A 22,461-nucleotide genomic window follows, 5' to 3' on the forward strand; every position below is an offset into this window, starting at 1 on the left:
CCCTTGTGTCGAGAAAGGTTTGACACCGACAACAGGCCGTCAGTATTGTTTATCCATCAGTTCTACTGGTTAGTTGGAATGGAACGCGGTATGATAAAATATATTACACTGCTTTTGGATCATTCGTTATCCCATGCGAACGTGAGGAATAAGCATTGGCACGTGATGCACGATTTGTTTATCTCAGACCCAGGTCGCAGCAATGATATGATGCGTGATCCATGCCCCTGTTTGTCCCCTTCGCCAGGTTCACCCTCCAACCTCCATCCTCCCTTCTTCGCCATAGTCGCAGCAGTTGCAGAGTAGAACAGCAGTAGCCACAAGAATTTACCGCAAGAGGGATATCATTTTTGCTGGAGGAACACACAGCCTCTGATGGTACGCGCCATGCCGCCATGCTCTCCAGTTACATGTTTCTGGCTATTTTCGATGCATTTTTCTTGAATTTTTACCTGCACTTCGGCTAGCTGGATTCTTTCGTTTTCCTGCAAAATCGCATATAATGGCACTGTTCAAGAGTCTGGGGGCGACGGGGAGGCAGATTGAGCGGTTGCTTCTCACATTTTCTTGCCTGCTGAAGTAGTGAAATGAGACTGGTGGGTAGCTTCGCATGCCGAAATGGTGTAAGCAGTGTATGGCTGCTTCAGTAGAACTGGAGAAGGTGAGAGAGACCATGTGAAAATCGGAGGATGATTTCCTTGCAGAGTTTTCCAGCTCATAAGAGCGGCCTTGAGAAGATGCGTGGGCTGCCAAGTAATCCAGCCCATTAGGTTTCAGAGCCGGGACTCCTGATGGGCCGATGCTTGAGGCAGAACGGCGAAGAGAACGCCTCGCCGGAGCACGCGAGCCTCGCGCCAAAGTGGCGGCGGCGCGGGCTTGCCTGCGGCCGGCAAGCAGCGCCCCGTACGCATGGCCACGCAGATTCGTTCACCACCGTAGCAAATGCCTAAACCAAGCAACGAAGGTTGCTGCCTATGGAGCCGCCGCGAATCCGAGATTGGTAGCCAGGTGGCTTCGTCGCTTCACGCCACTGTCGCCGCAAGGACGCGGACTCGCCGTATGTGGCGGTGAGCCGGAGGAGGCCGTACTGATCCTCCGGCGGCGGTGACGGTGACGGTGACGTGGGAAGTAACTGCACCTTGCATTACGTCTTCGTTAGTACTTTTTCACCAATTTATCATTGATCTGGACTGGGTCACCGAATCAGCTTAGAGGAACACTGTGTCACCGAATCAGCTTAACTTCCAGCCGCGGCGCAGCTCACGGATCGCAGGGCAACCTGGTGGTCTAAACGCAGAGATGAAGGCGGTGTGAAACCTCATGCGCAAGCTGGGTCTTCTCAAGGGGGATGAGGCGCCATCAGAGGCTGCCCTGGAAGCCTACCATAGGATGTACGAGCTCCCCCTGACGGATGACATGATTGAGACGATTGCAGAGTTTTATGGGTGGTCGCTCTCAACGATCAGAGGCTGCTCCCCACCACAGCTGGGGATGACGGGTGGTCGCCTCATTGAGGCCTGACCCGTGACGGTGGTCCACGGGTGTCGCGACGGTCCAATGTTGTACGAACCTAAGGTGCTGGTGGCCAATGTGCGAGGCCTCAATGATCGCGCAAGACGTACGGGTGTTAGGAGTGTAGTGAACACTACGGGTACGTCCATTGTATGTCTCCAGGAGACAAAGCTATATGTTGTAACCCTTGCTATCGTTATTGAAGCGCTAGGCGCAGAGTTTGATGCTTACTTCTGCTTGCTGGCGGTTGATACTCGGGGAGGGATCATCGTGGCTTGGACTAGCCGGGTGGTGCAGCTCGACAGCGCCCACTACGGGGCTAACAGTGTCACTGCGAGGGTCTCCCCTGTGGGTGGTGGCCCGGGATGGTGGCTGACTTCTGTCTATGGTCCACAGGCTGAGGCTGACAAGGTCGCCTTTCTGGAGGAACTCCGCGACGTCCGCAGGGGTCATCCGGGACCGTGGGCGCTCTGCGGCGATTTTAACCTGATCTACCGCGATGAGGACAAAAACAATGGTAACCTCAACCGTAGGATGATGGGCAGATTTCGACGCTTCCTGAACGACTGCGAGCTGAAGGAGATCTACCTTCACGGACGCCGCTACACGTGGTCGAACGAGAGGGAAACTCCCACCCTCGTACGGTTGGATCGGGTGTTCGTCACGGCTGCTTGGGAGGAGTTGCATAACAGCTGCATGTTGCGCTGCTTGGCAACGGTGGTGGCTGACCACTGCCCACTCCTCTTGGACTGTACCACCAAGTCCACGGGTCCGAAGCGGTTCCAGTTTGAACGCTTCTGGCTACGCTTAGAGGGCTTTGAGGAGGTGGTGCGGAGCGCCTGGGATGTTGTGGAGGGGGACCCAGACCCCTTCCGGCGGCTCACCGCAAAGCTGAAGCGCACGGCGCGCAGTCTGATGAGCTGGAGCGACAAGAAGATCGGATGTGTCAAACTGCAGCTGTTGATAGCGCGGGAAGTGGTGTTGAGGCTGGACGTGGCCATGGAATCTAGACGGTTGTCGCCGGACGAACGCCGTCTCAGGGCCCACCTCAAACACGCTTACCTGGGCCTGGCTTCTCTGGAGCGTACCATGGCAAGGCAGCGCGCCAAAATTGCGTGGCTTAAGGAGGGGGACGCCAACACGGCCTTCTTCCATCAGCACGCGGCGTATCGTCGCCAGAAGAACGTGATCCATAGCCTACAGGTTGGAGGCGCGGTCATCTCTGACCATGCGACTATGGCTGAAGCTGCTTTCACTCACTTTGAGGGTTTGCTTGGAACCTCGGTGGATAGGCAGCATTCCCTGAATTTGGACTTCCTGGACACCCACTCGGAAGACCTCTCGGAGCTGGAGGCGGGGTTCACGGAAGACGAGATCTGGGAGGTGATTCGGCGACTGCCAACGGGCAAGGCGCCTGGACCCGACGGGTTCATGGCTGAGTTTCTTCAAAAGTGCTGGGGAGTGGTGAAAGGTGACTTCATGGCGGCCTTCGACAAGCTGTTCACGCTGTGCGGGCGCCTAAGCGTCCGGATGCGGCTGCCTAAGCGTCCGGATGCGGCTGCACTTGGCGACTACCGGCCGATCAGCCTAATCCATATCTTCGCCAAGCTGGTGGCTAAGGCGATGGCCACTCGCTTAGCCCCTCGGATGGAGTCGCTGGTGGATCGCAACCAATGCGCTTTCATTCGCAAACGTTGTATCCATGACAACTTCATGTTGGTTCAGCAGACAGCTAGATTCCTCCACAGGGAGAAAGAGCCGCGTGTGATGCTCAAACTTGACATTGCACGCGCTTTTGACTCCGTCTCTTGGGGTTTCCTCTTGGAGATCCTCCGCAAGTTAGGGTTTGGACCAAGGTTCCGCGATCTGGTGTCCATCCTCCTATCCACGCGAGTACGCGGGTGTTGCTCAACGGCGAGTCAGGCCCCCCGATTTGGCACCGACGGGGCCTCAGGCAGGGCGACCCCTTGTCGCCAGCGCTGTTTGTTCTGATGATGAACTCGCTCAGTAGGATGTTGGCCAAGGCGACCGAGCTGGGGGTGCTGAGACGTTTAGCGCGGCGGGACCTGGTGACGTCGGTGTCACTTAATGCCGACGATGTGGTAATCTTCTGCCACCCAGATGAGACGGAGCTGCGGGCTGTCCGCGGTATCCTGGAGCTCTTTGGGCATGCATCAGGTCTGCGTACCAACTTCGCTAAATGCTCCGTATCACAGATCGCCTGCTCGGATGCGGAGGCTGCGGGCGCAGCTGCACTCATGGAGTGTCAGCTTGCGCCGTTCCCGGTGAGATACCTTGGCATCCCTCTGTCTATCAGGAGGCTGACGGCTGCTGCATTCCAGCCCCTGGTGGACCGCCTGGCTGACAAACTACCCACCTGGAGGGCATCGATGATGCCTAGGCGGGACGTTTGGCGCTGATCCGTTCGGTCCTCGCAGCGATCCCTCTGCACCAGGTGATGGTGCTGGGCCTCCACAAAAAGGCCCTGAAGCAGGTAAATAAGATCTTGCGTGGATTCCTTTGGGCAGGTAGGGAGAATGCCAACGGGGGGCACTGCCACGTCAACTGGGCGCGGGTGTGTAGGCCGCTGTGGCTGGGAGGCTTGGGCATCCCAGATCTCGCGCGTACCACCATTAGCCTCAGGGTGAGATGGATCTGGAGGATGCGTACTGACCCCCTGCGTCCTTGGCGCGGGCTGGACATGCATTTCTCGAAGACGGAGCTGGATGTCTTCGCGGCCTCCATCTCCATGGTGGTTGGCAATGGGGAATCCGCCCTCTTCTGGGAGGACAAATGGTTGGATGGCAGGTCCATCAGTGAGTTGGCGCCGGAGGTGTATGCTCTGGTGCCGAAACGTCAGCGGAAGTCACGCACGGTCCGAGAGGCGTTGGTTGAACACTCCTGGATCCCCGACATAGTTGGGGCTCCGAGCGCCCTAGCACTGTGGCAATATGTTCAGTTGTGGGGCCGGCTCAGAGACACCCAGCTAGTGCCGGATCCGGACAGGATGGTATGGCGTTGGACGACGGATGAACAGTATTCGGCCGGTTCCTGCTACGACACCCTCTTTCAGGGGGCGATCACTTCAGGTTCATGGAAGCTTAACTGGAAATCCTGGGCGCCGCCAAGGGTGAAGTTCTTTATCTGGTTGGCATGCCTCGACAGATGCTGGACGGGGGAGAGATTGGCACGGCGCGGCCTTCCGCATGCGCCTAGGTGCCCGCTCTGCGACCAATCTGTCGAGACCATGAGCCACCTGCTCACAGGGTGCTCCTTCTCCAGGACGGTTTGGTTTGAGGTTCTGTCGTGGATTCGATCCACCGCAGGCCCTCCCATGGCTGAGGGTGACTTCGCGGAGTGGTGGTCGCTGGTGGTGCGGACCACCCCTCGCCAGCTACGCAAGGGCACTTCGTCGGTGATCATGCTTACGGCATGGTGGATTTGGAAGCACCGGAACGCGGCAGTCTTCGACAACACGCTGCCTTCGGTGGCATCCTTGTTCAACGACATCGTGGCCGAGGCGCGGGAATGGGCGGACGCGGGAGCCCGGGGTGTGCGCCAGTTGCTCCCCTAGATTAGTTTTTCTTTTTCTTGGGTTGAGTTGTACGGCGTGTTGTGTCCGTCCTCGGACTTGTACATAAACTTTTCTTTATCTATCAATGCATCGAAACGCAAGGCTTTTGCGTTTTCGCGAAAAAAAACACTGTTTGCTGCCTTCTTGCTGATATCTATTTGCTGATTTATGCTTTATTTTTTTCAGGAACTAATGGGGCTGATTTTATGGCATTGGTTATTTATCTTCTCCAATTTAGCCTCATTCTCTTGCAGTTTGAGTTCAGATGGCCTTTCCCTCCTTGCTCTCTCCAAGAGGCTCATACTGCCATACATGATAAACTCAAATTGGAGTTCTTCTGATACAACTCCTTGTGCATGGATGGGTGTTCAGTGCGAGAGGAACAATGTAGTTGACCTTAATCTATCATACTACAAAGTTTCTGGTTCAATCGGTCCTGAAGTGGGGCGTTTGAGGTACCTGAAGCAACTTGATCTGTCAAGTAACAGAATCTCCGGTTCAATCCCTGCTGAGCTGGGCAATTGCACTCTGCTTACTGTATTGGATCTGTCAAATAACAGCCTTTCCGGTGGGATTCCGGCATCCCTTATGAACCTAAAGAAGCTGTCACAGCTCGGCTTGCACTTCAACTCCCTCAGCGGAGAGATACCCGAGGGGCTGTTCAGGAACCAATTCCTGGAGGTGGTGTATCTCCATAACAATACACTCAATGGTTCGATACCATCATCAGTAGGGGAAATGAAAAGTCTTCGACACTTTACGGCTGCAGGGAATATGCTGTCCGGAGCTCTGCCCGATTCGATTGGCAACTGCACCAAGTTGGAGGTTCTATATCTGTACGATAACAAACTGAATGGCAGTCTTCCGAAATCCTTGAGCAATATCGAAGGACTCATGGTCCTCGATGCCAGCAATAATAGTTTTACAGGTGACATCTCTTTTAGATTCAACAGCTGCAAACTGGAAGAGTTTGTAGTATCCGCAAATCAGATCACTGGAAAAATCCCGGCGTGGCTAGGCAATTGTAGCAGTTTAACCAGACTTGAACTTCTTCAGAATCGGCTTTCCGGCCAGATACCAACTTCGATCGGCTTACTGAGAAATCTCGCAAACCTTATACTTAGTATGAACTCCTTGTCTGGGCCAATCCCTCCTGAGATTGGTGACTGCCGGTCGCTGGTGTTGCTGCAGTTGGGTGCAAACAGGCTTGTGGGTACTATTCCAAAACAGCTGGCTAATTTGAGCAAGTTGCAGCGGCTCTATCTGTTTGAGAATCGCCTCACTGGAGAGTTTCCTCGGGATATTTGGGGCATACAAAGCCTTGACAGTGTACTTCTGTACAGGAACAGCTTATCTGGGGGACTACCTCCAATGTCGGCAGAGTTGAAGCACCTAAAGTTTGTGAATTTATTGGATAATTTTTTCACCGGAGTCATACCACCAAGATTTGGGATTAATAGCCCTTTAGTACTGATTGACTTCACAAATAATAGTTTTACTGGTGGAATCCCACCAAACATTTGTGCAGGTAAAAGATTGGAAGTTTTGAATTTGGGGCATAATTTTCTTAACGGCACAATTCCATCCACTGTTGCCAATTGCCCAAGTTTGGAACGAGTTGGTCTCCAGAACAACAGCCTTAATGGGCAAGTTCCAGAATTCGGACTTTGTGCAACTCTACTCTATATAGATCTGAGTCAGAATTCCTTAAGTGGTTATATTCCAGCAAGTTTGGGCAGATGTGCTAACATTACAAGGATAAAATGGTCTAGAAACAACCTGGGTGGTCCAATACCACCGGAACTTGGAAAATTACTGAAGTTGGAAAGTCTTGATCTCTCTCACAACAGCCTACAGGGTGTACTTCCTGCAGAGATTTCTAGTTGTTTGAAGTTGAACTTGCTTGATTTAAGTTTTAACTCTTTGAATGGCTCTCCACTCACACTAGTATGCAAACTGAAGTTAATGTTAAGTCTGCGGTTGCAGGAGAATAAATTCAGTGGAGGCATTCCAGATTGTATCTCGCAGTTAAGTGTGCTAGTCGAGCTACAACTTGGCGGCAATGTTCTTGGGGGTCATCTCCCTTCATCATTAGGAACATTAAAAAAATTGAGTACTGCATTAAACCTTAGCAGCAATGAGCTGAAGGGCAGCATTCCGTCTCAGTTAGGCGACTTAGTGGATCTTGCAATATTAGATTTGTCAGTTAACAATCTTAGTGGGGGTCTTGCTCCGTTAGGGAGTCTGCGTTCACTGTATGCCTTGAACCTTTCCCATAACAGATTCAGCGGGCCAGTGCCCCAAAATCTTCTACAGTTTATGAATTTCACGCCAAGTCCATTCATTGGAAATTCAGGTCTCTGTATGTCCTGCCATGACGGTGATTCTTCTTGCAAGGGAGCTAATGTTTTGATTCCTTGTAGTTCATTGAGGAAAAGAGGAGTACACAGCCGAGTGAAGATCGCTATGATATGTCTTGGTTCGGTTTTTGTAGGTGCATTTCTGATACTTTGTATCTTTCTGATATATAGGGGTTTCAAGACAAAACTTAAGGAAGAGTTAAATCCGTTTTTTGGGGAGTCATCTTCTAAATTAAATGAGGTTATAGAGTCAACTGAAAACTTTGATGACAAGTACATCATCGGCAGAGGTGGCCATGGAATTGTATATAAGGCAACATTGAGGTCGGGAGAAGTATATGCTGTGAAGAAGCTTGTGGGTCATGCACATAAGATTTTGAACGGAAGCATGATAAGAGAGATGAATACACTTGGTCAAATTAGGCATAGGAACTTAGTAAAACTAAAGGATTTTTTGTTGAAACGTGAGTATGGGTTGATTCTCTATGAATATATGGAGAATGGTAGCCTTCATGATGTTCTGCATGGGGCTGAGCGAGCTGCAATTCTGGAGTGGAGAATACGGTATGAAATAGCTCTTGGTACAGCCCATGGTTTAGCTTATCTCCACAATGACTGTCACCCAGCCATCATTCACCGTGATATCAAACCGAAAAATATACTGTTGGATAAGGACATGGTGCCACATATCTCAGACTTTGGCATTGCAAAACTTATCGACCAATCTCCTGCTCCTTCACTGACTACTGGAATCATTGGCACTGTTGGATATATGGCCCCAGGTATGAATGGAAGAAACATGGTGCATACTTCATTTTGTCTTAGTCAACAAATTATTTTATTTGTTTTTATTGTATTCTTCTGAGCATCCTACAGACTAATTTAATGTTGCATGTTTGTTTAAAAAGTTTCCAATCAGTTGGTTCACTCTACAACCTGAATTTCTTTTACATAATCTTGTGTCTTCACCATTCGAATTTAGCTTATTCAAAAAAATAAGTAAAATATAGTTATTAATTCAGTCATACGCAATAGTTGTTGCATCTCATCTCTTGGCAAATAATAGAACATCTAGTACAAGAATCGGATGAAACAAAGGCTTGCTAAATTTGTCATTGACATTAGACATTTGTATTAACCGCACATATGTAATGGGCTTGTAAATACATTCAAAGGTTAAAAGGTATGGAACATATGCATCATTTTTCTGCCCATATTTTTTAACTCGGCATTTGTATTACTCTTAGAGGTCGTTTGGTATCCATCATTTGGGCCTGGAATTCTGGAATTCATTTTGGAATTTCATAGGTGGGCTGTTTGGTTGTCACAGAATTGGGTCATCATTTCATTTAGGAAATCCAGCAAAATGACACCATGGGTAAACACAATTCCAAGCTGAGACCTGTCATTTGCAATTCTTGTGGAAGCTATTTACAAATTCAATATTGAATTATGTTGTCATTTGCAATTCCTGTGACAACCAAACAAGTGTCTATTTCTGGAATTACAATGTAAATGAAATGAATGCATGTATTCATTTCAAAATGCTACAAATGAAATGAAAGCCTGGCTTCCAAACGACTCCTTACAGATACCTAACGGGTTTATGGTTTCTGGCAGAGATGGCGTTTTCAACCAAGAGTACCATTGAGTTCGATGTGTATAGCTACGGAGTGGTATTACTTGAACTGATTACCAGAAAGATGGCCCTTGATCCCTCGTTTCCTGACAATCTGGACCTAGTTAGCTGGGCATCCTCCACGCTGAGCGAGGGCAATGTCATCGAATCAGTGTGTGACCCAGCTCTTATGCATGAAGTATGCGGCACTGCTGAGCTGGAGGAAGTATGTAGTGTGATGTCTATAGCTCTTAGATGCACGGCGAAGGACGGAAGCCACAGGCCTTCCATGATGGATGTTGTGAAAGAGCTGACACGTGCTAGAGGTGATGCAGCGTGGCTGTCGAAGCAGGAAATGACTGGCTGCAGCAGTTCCTGTTGAAATCCAGCAACATCCTGTTCTGTTCCAGCAGTTAAGTTAAACGGGGGTAACCATGCCATACAAAGTGGTCCCAGCGGTTGGTGATGCTGGAGAAGAAGGAACCTCAGAAGACAGGCAGAAATGGAGGAGCAGATGCTTCAGGTGGCATCGTCCCTTGCCGAAAGGTGCTTCAGCAAATCGTTGAAACACAACTCCACCAGTCCAATTCATGGAATTAGAGAGGACTAGATAAAGGGGCGGTTGTGCCCAACAAGTATGTTGGTTCTTGTTCTTTTCGATGTATGTCAGCTGCGTCTTTGCTGGTAGATAGTATGCACTGATGCCCACTTTACCTACATGCTCCGTTAGTGTTCGGTAGCAGTGCAAGTCTTCCAAAATTAATAATGCTTTCTGGTAGTCAGATTTCACTCTTTTTCCCTTTCTAGCACAATGTTATTTTTGTGTTATCCTTCATTGGAATTGGAATCAATTTTAACCGCCAGTCCGCCACCAGTTTCTTACTCAGTGGAGATGTAGTTATTCTTCAATTTGTCCTTCTAGCTTTTGTAGCAACTAAAACTCTTCACATTGAGGTTTGACAAGACAAAATTGAATGGATTTCGAGCACCATTATACAGTTGTAATAACGCTTTCCCGTTTAGAATATACTAGGTACCATTAGAACAGGATGACATAGTTTCACAGCGAAGTCAAGTACATGATGACACATAATTGATATTGAATACATTGGGAAATGTCATCTCGTGTGATTGCCTCTAGGGAATATTTTCAACAGTCTTCCACTTACATTAGAATCCAGTCGTCCAGGTATCTACTCATTGACTTGTGTGCTACTCATGCTTCAGCTATGGAAGAGGCTTTGTCAAAGCATCAACAACATTTATATATGTGTGTGTTTTGCAAATTTTCACGTCACCACCTAAACCACACCAAGATCCTTTATGGACTTACTAATACAAATGTATTCCTCTGTGGCATCTAAACCAGTGACATACTCGGGTTTTTTTTGTAGAGTCCGCAGTTGTATCTTGTCATCATAGCATCTTCATTCAACATTAACAAATATACTGATTGGGAATGATAGTCATCCTTATCGGTTTTGAAACTAGCTTCGGTGTAACCACTAAAATCGAAGCTCAGTCCCCACCTCCATAAACTATGAACATATTTGTAGTACTTTTCAAGTACGTAAGGATATTATTTAAAGTTGTTCACTGACTCTCAGCATATGAAATAGTAGACCGAGTACATATTATGGCATGCATAATGGATCTAACTACCAAGGCATATGGAATCGCTCGACTTGACTCAAAGAATGCAGTAATACTCTCACTCTTTTCTACGACTAACAACATGTGACATGGGCAAGAACCCCTTCTTAATCTCATTCATTTCAAACATTGACAAAATCTTATCAGTATATGTACTCTAACTCGATCCAATGAGGCTACTTGATATATTTCTATAGATCTTAGTTTCCAAATTCCAATATATGTAAGACTACACACTGATACATATCAAAGTACACTAGCCGCGGTTGCATGTCTTGTTATCTTCTAGCTTGCATCCTTGCTAACACCGTCACAAGGGTCGTTGCCTCGGCCGACAGAGCCATGCCATGTGTCTAGCATGTGTTCCTGCACAAGTAGTCACACGGATCAGCGTCTCGGTCGAGGGCTCACTGAAGCACGCTGCTGCATAAAGCCTCCCACCCATGCCATCAGGTCACTTGAATGTTGACTAACGCGTCCATGTGGTAACATAGGCACATAGCCATCTGCACGTTCAACAACATCGGGTGCCTGTTGTCTCCCTTTCTTCAGAATGTGCACCTCACCCATGTAAGAAAACTATATACCTAACTGTCGTGTCCCCGCGACGCAAAGAGGATCCAGTAATTTCATAAACTTGGTTGATCTTATGAAAAGACTGACATATAACAAAACAAATAAAAGTTATATCTTAGGAAGGAGGGTATATATAAAAATTGCATTGTTGGATATTACTGGTCTAAACCTATCAAGCTTGATTATAGCTGCTTTGTTGGTTTTGACCCAAAATTAGTGGGGGTATTGCTTTTCATCGTCGTTCCTCGGAAAATAAATGATTGTGTTGGCCTTCCGATAATAAAGGTATCAGAAAATCAGTACACAAAATACACTATTTTGACAAGGCAACAAGTTCATACGACATTTGTTTCTCACGACTCGCATAGCTTAAGCAGCTACCCAAAAGCTTAATCACTTTCAAAGAACATATTATTTTAAAACCAATAGAACAACATCAAAGCCTTTTCCCAAGCAAGTTGAGTAGGCTAGATATGAAACCCAGCAGAAATAAAAGAAAGCCAAAACAAGAGATGGAAAAAGAGAGGTACCAGTATTGACGAGTATCTAAAAAAAACGTTGACCAATGGGGGAATGATCCCTCCCTTGGCTATACGTTGTTAGGTAGGATGAGACTCTCACCGCGGATGGACGCTAGGATGATAACCCGGTTTAAAGTCCGCTCCTTCCAGCGAAATTACCGCTAGATGAGGATTCGAACCCGGGTGGACTGGCTGCGCACTCGCTAGCCTTGCAACTGAGCTAGAACTCAGTTCTCGTATTGACGAGTATCTCTCATTATATCCATTTTCATGGTATACAAGTCCCTATTATTTTAAAACCAATGCGGTTAAAAGACTCAGATATTTGCTTTTTAAATAGTGTCAGGATTAAACAACTGCTTGCTAGGACACCACAAGTACCATCTGTCTGTGATTCAAAAACAAAATTTACTTCCTTTTCAAATGCAAATAGGGACTTATTTACCAAGCTTGTTTGTTGGTTTATGTCATTGTAAAATGCTATTATATTGATGCATGTTGTCGGAAGTTTTTGTTCATCAAGCATCGCAAGTTATCAATTTCAAGTTAGAGGTTGGTGTAAATTCAGAAGCCGTATTTCTTTGCAACAAAAATCAGAACAAACAATAAGTATTCACTTGTAAACTGAATTATGGTCAAGATAGGACAAAATCCCTCTTCGAAAATAGAAGATGACCCAGTTTCAATCGTGTACAGCTAAGCCATACCACTTGCTTAATTAACAAAGAAAAGGATCTAGGCTGAATGTGTGCGTGATATCCATGATCAAACAACGGACAAGTTCAACGAGACCATGTCATCTTGCAAGTTCCAACTACCAATAAATAGGATATTTTTTTGAAGCGCACCATCTATCTCCTAGCTATATGGCAATATTGGAAATTCAGAAATGCAACCCACAATTTTCGTTTGTGTATTTATATCTTGTGAATTGTTCTGAGAAGACTTTATACATCAAGCACAGAAGTCAATGAGAACAAGCAAAATGGTACAGAAGCCGCGAGCATACGGAAATAATGGAAGAAAATCTACAAAGGCGCCTCCAAATGAAGGATACGCAAAGCAATTTGACAATGAGAAAGGATATACTCAGCCGTGTCCTTCCGCCAGAATGCATGGTCTCCTACATCGCTGCAACTTCAAATGGACAACTCTGAAGAAACCGTCAGATAGCTGACTACTGAAATTCCTCTCCGCAAATTAAAGCATTGTTCCCAACCTTTGTCAGAGAGACAAGGTGCTGGTTTAGGAAAACTAGAAAAACACCAAGGAATAATCATACTATTTCAGTCACAGCTACGATTCAGGCCGAGTGTTTACATACGTGCTCTCCATGACCAAACAAAGTTCTACAATCTAGGGTGAGTGCGTGACCATACCATGTCCTAACCAACTATAAGTATACTGGCATACACAGTTAGCTTCTCACCCCCACCACCCATAGCCCAAGCAGCCATTCCAAGAGCAAGCTAGGCAACGAAATGGCCCTAGTAGCGCGCACGAGGACGGTGTTGCTAGTGGCGGTGCTCACTGTGCTGGGGCTAGCCACCGGTGGCGTCGCGCAGCTCAAGAACGGGTTCTACACGGGCAAGTGTGGTGCCAACGACGTGGAGACGATCGTGCAGGGCCTCGTCAAGGCCCGCGTCGCCCGTGACGCCGCGATCGTTGCCCAACTCCTGCGCTTGCAGTTCCACGAGTGCGCCATCAATGTTCGTGTTACTATTCCAGTGCTTGCAATTGCATGTATACACGGGCCATTGGTCATCTGCTCCATGCATACGCATTACGGATATAACTTACCTGTGTGTATGATGTAGGGCTGCGACGCTGGGCTCCTGGTCGATGGCCCCGGGACTGAGAAGACGGCAAAGCCGAACCTGAGCGTGAAGGGCTATGACCTAATCGCGGCTATCAAGACGGAGCTCGAGAAGCGGTGCCCTGGCGTCGTGTCCTGCTCCGACATTGAGATCCTCGCCACAAGGGACGCGGTCGCTCTAGCTGGTGGGCAGAGGTACGCCGTGCGCACCGGGCGAAGAGACAGGCGGCGCTCCACTGCTACCGACGTGAAGCTTCCCAAGGAAGAGGATACAGCCGCGCAGGCGGCCTCTTACTTCGGCAGCCTCGGTTTCACCGAGCTGGAGATGGTGGTTCTTCTAGGCGCCCATACCGTGGGCGTGACCCACTGCAGCAAGATCAAGAAGACACGTCTCTATAGCTATGGCGGCAAGGCCAACTCGACAGACCCAAGCCTAGACCCAAGCGACGTGGCCGTGTACAAGAAGTTTGTGTGCCCCAACACGGCCTCGTCGGACAACAACATCCTGTACCTGGACACCCAGTCCAGCGTGTCCAGGATAGACAACAGCTACTACAAGAGGCTGCAGGGGCGCCACGGCGTGCTCTCCGTCGACCAGAACCTCTATGCCAATGGTGCCTCCACCAAGAGGCACGTCGACAACCTCGCCAACAACGTCATCGACTTCTCCTCACTCTTCCCGAAGGCGCTCATCAAGCTCAGCGAGCTCAAGGTGCTTACCGGCATGCAGGGTGAGGTGCGGAAGGTCTGCAGCAGGTTCAACTGATCATTTATAGTCTTTTTCCTATCTGAAGCAGGCGTGATCAGTGATCAGTTTCTTCCGTCGTTTTCCTCCTTATTTTCCAGATTCTTGGTTTGGTCAAACTGAATCACTTAAGTTTGATCCCATGTTCGATTCATTTGTTTTGCGGTTCAAATAACGGCTTGTAATCAAGTGCAAGATTTTACCTGTTTTTTGTTTGATGAAGAAAATAAAGGTCACCATTGACGGCGTGCATCCATTCATGTTGCATATAAGAGATCTCGAGTATAGGTTGTGCATTCCTATTGAACTAGACCACAGGCGTGTTTTTCTTGTGTGGCTTGTGTCTTTACATTTGACACATCTAATTCTCAACTAAATTAAAAAAATATGAAACAATAAAAAAAGAAAAGTACCTCCACTGCAGCCGTTGAAACGACGGCTCGCTGAGGATCCTGACACGCTCAAGGCTTATCGGAAATGCTAGGTGAACGATCCACCAACGACTCCACTGTCACAGACAAAACAAAAATGAATAGTATTAACATTTTTCACCACTCGTAAGTTAGCAAGGTATCACAAATCATATTGATCTTCAAGACACTTGATTCCTTCTTCAAAAATATTGAAGCAAAATATCGACAAGCAAATGTGTTTATTTGATGCAGAGAGCAATTCACATATAATAAGAGTGACAGCATGAGATCCAATCTCCACTACATGCTCATTGTAGAGAAAGTCACAAAATTTGGAAGATGAAAAGAATGCTCTTTATGGACCTTGGATAATGTACCATGACAAAATTCGGTAAAATTATGTTACTCCCTCAAAGTTTTACTAAATCAGCGACATTTATTATGGATCGGAGGGAGTAAAAGAAATCAGTTCACCTTGGCCCCATTTCCATGCCATGTACATTCATCCAAGGCCACTGATCAGCAAAGTCAGGGCATAGTGAAATGAAACACCTCATTATACATGAATCTTCTCAAATTATCAAATAAGAAAACCCATGAAAAGTTCAGAAAACAAACATATCTTCTCCGCTGGAAATAAAGATGTAACTCAAAATAAACTGTAGGATACCAATAATCAAAACACAAAGGTTTATATTCTTCTGGACAAAAAGTTTGTGCAATTTCATGCTTCACTTACTCTGACAAGAGAATTTGCATAGTTAGTATATGATTGCCTAATCTATTCCGGAGTAACCATGTTAATTTTTTGGTTATTCACAAAATATATCTTGGTTGAAGCCTCCAGAGCAGCATGTCGGCTTCCCATACTGAATACAATGGCCACGGGGCTTGTTTATATATGTGATTACAAATTCAACCAAGTTTATGCACACAAAATACCATGAAATTCCCTTTAGGCCTTGTTCGTTTTGATGGGATTAAATCCAGACTTGGAATCCATCCAGGCATGGATTAGGTTGATCCAGAGGTTGCACCCTATCCCTTCTAATCCCCTATCCCTAATCCACTATAATCCCTGTCTCAGCAAAGCATGTTTGTTTGTTTAGACCTCTGTGGTGGGATTGAAGTATGGATTAAGCAAACAACAGCAAGTTTGTTATTAAATGCAACCTTGCCCTTTCTCTCTGGCAGAAATATTTCCAAAGGTCAGGTGGAGAGATTTTTTTCCAGACCTGCTCTGAAGAAATTTTTGGGACCGGCTGGGCAAGAATACCGCCAGAGGCTAAACGAAGACCACCTTCTGCTGGGCTGGTATAGTTACATCACCGGGCTGGCCAACCGGGGTTGGACCAAAATCCAGACCTATCCCTTCCTTCTGGCGGATTAAAGGCCTTGATCTCCAAAGCATTACTCGTCTAGAGTTACCAAAGATATTAGCACATGAACTATAATCTAACTTTCTACCCATTTGTCCATAGCACTAACTAAAGCACGCTAAAAAGGATTTGATGATAAAATCAAGAGTTGTTAGCCTTGTATATCATATCTCATCAAAGTTCTGGAGAGACCCTCAGTACAAACGACAGCTCAATCTTGTAGAGTACATATAGTGGAGTACAAACTAAAGCTGACAACATCTAGCTTGTAGAATTTGCAACTTTCAGTTGCAGTACAATCCAAAAATAAGTTTGTGCCTACCTACCCGGATGAATATCAAAAGGAAGAGAGTAGAGTTGGACACCATTTGCTCTATGTGTAATCGGGCCGATGAGGATGGCGGCCATTTGTTTCTAATATGCAAGGGTGTTAAACCTCTTTGGCGCAGTCTTCAGTAAGAGGATGTTCGACTTCTGCTACTATCTGCACCAAATCTGCTGCCATGTTTGAACTGATCTGGTCACTCCCGAGTCATCAACAAAACTCAGTTCTCATTCTCATGTAGGACTGGTGGACTACGCTTAACAAGAAAAAATGCGGAAGGAAAGGCTAGAAGTGTCGACGAGATCTGTCATATCATACAAATACACCTGCTGGACTTCCAGGCTCAACTTGCTCCTTAGATCGAATTTTAAGACAGTGTCTTTGGAGGCAGAGGCAGGATGAGCCAAAGCAATCATTATCAGCTTGGGAAATGATCTGCAAACCCAAGAGAAATGGTGGACTGGGATTGTCAATTTTCAAAAGCAAAATGTTGCTCTGCTGATTAAGTTCCTTGATAAATTCTATAACCACAAGGATGTGCCTTGGGTTAATCTTGTTTGGGATGCTTATTATTCAGGGAAAATTCCACATGCTGAAAACCTATGTGGTTCCTTTTGGTAGAGGGAAATAATCAAGTTGGTGGATAATTTCAGGAGTGTGGCAGCTGTTACAATGGGCACTAGGGATACATTTCTTTTCTGGAGTGACAATTGGGCTGTAGATGGTTCTATTAGGCCAATGAAACAAAGATTTCCTCAGTTGTTCTCTTATGTTTTAAATGAGGAACTGTTTGCGAAAAAGGTTTTTGATGCAGAAGATATCTCCTCTTTGTTCTACTTGCCTTTATCTCAGATAGCATATCAGAAATTGTTGGAACTGAAACAGATGATGCAAGAGAATAGTCCTTCTGATCAACTGGATGTTTGGAAATATTGTTGGGGGGACAATTATACTCCTGCTCAGTTCTATAAACTGATTCATGAACACATGAAGGTGCCAAGTGTTCACAAATGGCTATGGAAATCCTGCTGTATGATGAAAACTAAAATGTTTGCTTGGTTGCTGTTATCAGACAGACTCAATACTAGAGATTTACTGCAGAGGAGGCATGTGACTGATGATACTCATTGTGAGCTCTGCCCTGGAAGAATATATGAGGGCAGGATTCATCTGTTTTTTCACTGTAATTTCAGTCAGCGGATTTGGAACTATCTTCAGATAACATGGGTGGAAAATGACAATATTCAAACGACTGTTAATGAAGCAAAAAGGAGTTTCGGCAAGCCTTTCTTCATGGAGGTTTTGATCACTGCCTGTTGGAATATCTGGTTGCTAAGGAATGGGAAAATATTTCGCAATGAAAGGCCTACTTTTGGAAAGTGGAAGGCTTAAGTTTGTTCATGATATGCTGTAGTACAGGATCAAGCACAAGCATAAGGACGTGTTGTTAAATTGGATTGGGAGTCTGCCTTAGTTCCTTTATGTTGTTCTGTTCCTTTTTTGTACATATGAGTTCTTTTTGTACAGTTCTTGAGTTCTAAATAAAATTGCTGTGGGGATTTTTGCCTCACAGTTCCTGGTAAAAAAATGATGCAGTGGTTATGCAGCAGCAAAAGGCATGGACTCGCCCGCCAATTGACCATGTTAAAGTCAATTTCGATCCTGCTTTTTGTGTGGAATCAGGTGAAGGGGCATGGGGCTTCATTGCACGATCTGATGCTGGCGAGTTCATCGCTTGTGCTGCTGGCGGACTATGGAACCTAAGGGATGTGTTACAAGCAGAGGTAGAAGCATGTGTGGTGGCGGCGGAAGGTGCGGCAGCCTTGGGTTTGAACCACATATTGTTTGAGTCTGATTCAAAGACTTTGGTCTCGGCTTTGTCGACGAAGAACGATGATCTTTCAGTGATTGGTGTGGTACTGAAGGATGTACAGAGTATATGTGTTTGCTCGTTTGAGTCTTTTCAATTTTATTTTTCTCCTCATAGTTGTAATGGCGTCGCCCACTCCCTAGCTGCATGCCGATTCAGAATGTACTGGCTGGGAGGGAAACACCACACTTTGTTTTTGATTTGGTTGCCAGCGATAATGCTGTGCACCTTGGGTATGGAATACCGTTTCCACGTCCAAAAAAAAAAAAGTTTGTGCAGACACATTTTACTGAAGCACCTCATGAAGCATTGGGATCACTTAATCCTACTTTGTTTGGTGGTGCACAAACAACAAATTGTTATCAGTAAGGCTGAAGGTTGAAAAGTATGCAGTACACAGAGAAGGCATTAATAAATAACGAAGGAAAACTCGAAGTAGCCAAAGAATAGGTGAATAATTTGTAGATACAAAGTGCAAATGAATATATTTTATCTTTGCGGAAAGAGGTAGGTAGAGTGCAGGAAATCTCAAATGATTTTGTTGTTTGGAAAAATAATTCCAATTCAGAAAATAAACATTGGAACTTGGATCATATTTCACGTAAATTGTATCTAATACATATTCTTATGATGGTATGCACAGTATGATTTTTCAATGCTTAGGAAATCATGGCACAAAAAGGACCGAGGAATGTCATGTTCTTGGAAATAGATGGTTGCAAACTATTAGAAGGCACACTATTCTCGAATTCAATTAAGCATTTTGTGCAATACAAAACAAACATTAAATAAAAAAATGCTGGAGGAACTATGCATGGTAAAGCAAAGTTATTCTAATCCCCAGGATCAGTTCTGCAATGTCAAAGGAGTTATTTCATCACTTGGACGGACGACGAAGCAGTGTAAACCATTTAATTATATAGCCTCTATATGCAACCTTAGTATCCTACCAAAAATGCAATGCTAACTATTCGGACCGAAATCGAAGACAGATTCATGTGAAAAGCAGTAACAAAGACTCACTGAAGTTTAAGAAATCTATGACCTAACCATTTGCTGCCCAGCAAGTGGTCCACTTACTCGCATTTCAGAAAGCAATGTGAAAGAACAAACAACCATGTGACTGTAGAGTCATCTAGTAAGCAAACGGACGCTCAGCGACCGTTTGCGTCCGCGTAGACCGGAAATACGTCTGGCACCACCTCCAGCGGGGTGACGCAAAGTGACCGGGCCGTCCGCGGAGACGCAAACCTGGCCCATATTTGGGCCAGGTTTGCGTCTCTGCGGATGCTCGGCGGACGCGCAAAGTGTCCGCTCGCTTCTCCACCGGGCCCGCCTGGCAGCGAGCCTGCATCGAGGGCATCGCTTCGGCGGTCAGCGCTTCCGCGTCCGCGCCGCAGCCTTCGCCATCAATGGTGCGGCTGCCTGTTCTGCACGCGCACTGGCGGGCAGCGGCTGGACTTCTGCGCCGCCTTCAATGCCATCGTATCCCGCGCGCGGCCGCGTTTAAAAGACCACCGGCCGCGTTCCTCCTTCCCCCACACCTCCACTCGCACCACCACCGCCGCAGCGCCATGGGGAAGAAGAACGACTTCGAGGCCTCCGGCAGCGGCTGCAAGAGGGTGCCGCTCCCCGTCACGCTGGGAGGCTCATGCACGGCAAATGGATGCCATGCGAGCGCTGGTCCGGCGTGCAACTGCCTGGCGGCTGGCGGCTCAGCTGCCGGGTGCCCATCCCTCCCGTCCCTGCGCGCGAGCCTGATCGGACCGCGGAGATCCGGCGAAGGAGGCGGTACCTGCCGCCGGACCTCCGCGACGATCCGGCGTACGCCATCAACTCCGGCAGCTGGCGTACGTATCTATCAACCGAGACGGATAAGAGAAGAAGGGCGGGCTTCATGGGCGACACGGATTTTCCCTTCGGGTCTGCACCGCCGACTCGTCCACGACGACAGGAGGCGCCGAGGCGTCGTCAGCAGGCGGCAACGCGCGCGCAGCACAACGACGACGACGACGCCTGCGCCGCCTACGATGATGAGGACGACTACATCGAGGCGCTCGCGTACCATAACGAGGAGGTGAAGGACGACAGCGACGACTACGTCGCGGCCGTCTTCCACGAATGGCAGCTGGCCGTGGCGGAGGGCCGCGTTTTCGAGTTCCCGGAGAACATGACGGACGACGAGATGGTGAAGCTCGGCGTCCTCGTCTCTGAGAACGACGCGCCTGTGCAGCCGCCGCTGCCCCGGTACGCCACCGGCGTCATGCCGCCGGGCCTGTCGGAGGATGAAGCCCTTCGACTGGCACTACAGGACTCGGCGGCGCCACAATCGCAGCCCTGGGCACCGCCGCCACAGCCGCAGCTCTAGGCGCCTCCATCGCCGCCACAGCCGCAGCCCTGGGCGCCTCGTCCACCGCCGCCACAACCATACCCCTGGGCGCCTCCGCCGCCGCCACAGCCGCAGCTCTGGGAGCCTCCACCGCCGCAGCCCTGGGCGCCTCCTCCACCTCCAGCACCGTCGGCGCGCCCGGCGTACGCTCCCCCGAATGGCAACTGGTCGTGGGTGATACCGGAGCTCATCGTGCTCGACAGCGACGAGGAGCAGCAGTAGGCGTTAGGGTTTTTTTTTCATGTTTTAACTATGTAAATTATGTTTCATGTATTAAAAAAATGATTCAGCCAAAAAAAAATGCGTCATGCCGTTGGAACCACCCCGACGCAAACGGACGCGCGGTCGATTTCGACCATTTCGACCGATGCAAACGGACGCGCGCAGACGCTAAAATGCGTCGCGCCGCTGGAGATGCCCTAAGCCACCTCCTTGTTGATGGACCAAAGGAAATATACAATAACCAATGACAAGGATGTACATTCCACTTCTAGCTGGCTACTTGCACTCTTTCTACAGGAATCAGTTCTTTCAGCAGGAATGCATTAACCGCTTGCTCTTCTCATACTTACTGACCGATTAGGGAAATTGGTTTATCTATGGATTTAACTACAGACCCTGACTTACTCAGATTATAATGTTCCAAGAGACTCACCATAGGCACCACACGCCACATTGGGTTCCTCAGGGGTGCTCCCAGCTGAGCTCCTCCAAGCGCCATCTGTGGATGGGGTGCCCACTGGTCGGGGCTGGTCTCACGCCTTAACCTCCTCCACCTTGCCTCTACCTTTTCAACGACATCAACATCGACCTCAACATCCATCTCCGATCCCTGTTCATCCTAGGGAAAACGAGGGTCCATTGGGGCAAGCGCAGCAGATCCAATTAGCCTCTCTCCTTCCCGGTCTTCCTCGCTGTCGTTCTAGCACCGGTGCGAGGGTGAGAAGGTCGTCTGTGGTGGTGCGCGCTCGCCAGGGAAGAGGGGCTTTAGGCGGTAGAGGCGAGGCATCTAGATAGGTGGTGGCGGCGGGAGTGCCGGTCCGTGGAAGAAACAGAGATGCGAAGGGCGCGTTTGGTAGCATGCACATGTCTTTTTTGCATGTGCTGACAAGTTTAGGGCGCGTTTGGTTGCTTGCACCTAATTCCTACATCACTGGCACAGTGGAAAGAGCCCATGCGCGTTCACGATGGGTCATGGGCGATAAAAGCGACTTTGTTTGGTGGCTTGCATAGAGATTTGTTGGCCCCATGGAGATTTGGCTCTGGCAGTTTGGTAGGTCGGTTTTCAGGCCTTATAGCAGCCTAGAACGGTGTCAGGTCTATTTGGTTGCAACCCATAATCCGGTTTTGCTTACCTCTTCCCTTCAGTGGTGAGATTACCAGTGATCAACAGCACAAGCAAGAACACAATCATAGACGACAGAAAACTTAGCAGTGATCATAGACAACACAAGTTGACGAGACAACATTTTTGCAGACACGATCATAGTTCTGGACATGGCATACAAGATCAAGTTCAACACACTAGACACGAACAGGAAGTAGACACGACATGGTACCATGTTAGCTTCAGACATGGTACGGGCACCTGCTCACCACCTCAGTGCAGGTGTGGTTGAAGATGACCACACTGTAATCCAAGGAGGACACCTTCCTGAAGGTGAGGAACTGGCCTACTTGAGCTAATGGGCGACGGCGAAGGCCGTCCAT

General features: G+C 47.8%; 2 protein-coding genes and 1 long non-coding RNA gene across 3 annotated transcripts; 2 read left to right on the forward strand and 1 right to left on the reverse strand.

The window, feature by feature from the left end:
* The first annotated feature begins 253 nt into the window (after window positions 1–253).
* On the forward strand, window positions 254–10,140 carry LOC127318439 (uncharacterized). Its single transcript, XM_051348922.2, has 3 exons — window positions 254–378; window positions 5,273–8,228; window positions 9,067–10,140. Exons 1-3 carry the CDS (start codon window positions 376–378, stop codon window positions 9,444–9,446), a joined length of 3,339 nt encoding a protein of 1,112 aa, XP_051204882.1. The 5' UTR covers window positions 254–375; the 3' UTR covers window positions 9,447–10,140.
* A 471-nt stretch (window positions 10,141–10,611) lies between these two features.
* LOC139833312 (uncharacterized) lies at window positions 10,612–21,810 on the reverse strand. Its single transcript, XR_011748780.1, has 3 exons — window positions 21,407–21,810; window positions 14,789–14,883; window positions 10,612–11,083 (listed from the first exon to the last, which is right to left on the reverse strand). It is a non-coding gene; the product is annotated as an uncharacterized lncRNA (long non-coding RNA).
* LOC127318423 (peroxidase 57) lies at window positions 13,296–14,423 on the forward strand. Its single transcript, XM_051348906.1, has 2 exons — window positions 13,296–13,523; window positions 13,632–14,423. Exons 1-2 carry the CDS (start codon window positions 13,296–13,298, stop codon window positions 14,394–14,396), a joined length of 993 nt encoding a protein of 330 aa, XP_051204866.1. The 3' UTR covers window positions 14,397–14,423.
* Window positions 21,811–22,461: the final 651 nt, after the last annotated feature.

This window comes from Lolium perenne, chromosome 7, assembly GCF_019359855.2.
Source record: "Lolium perenne isolate Kyuss_39 chromosome 7, Kyuss_2.0, whole genome shotgun sequence".
Lineage (NCBI taxonomy): Eukaryota > Viridiplantae > Streptophyta > Magnoliopsida > Poales > Poaceae > Lolium > Lolium perenne.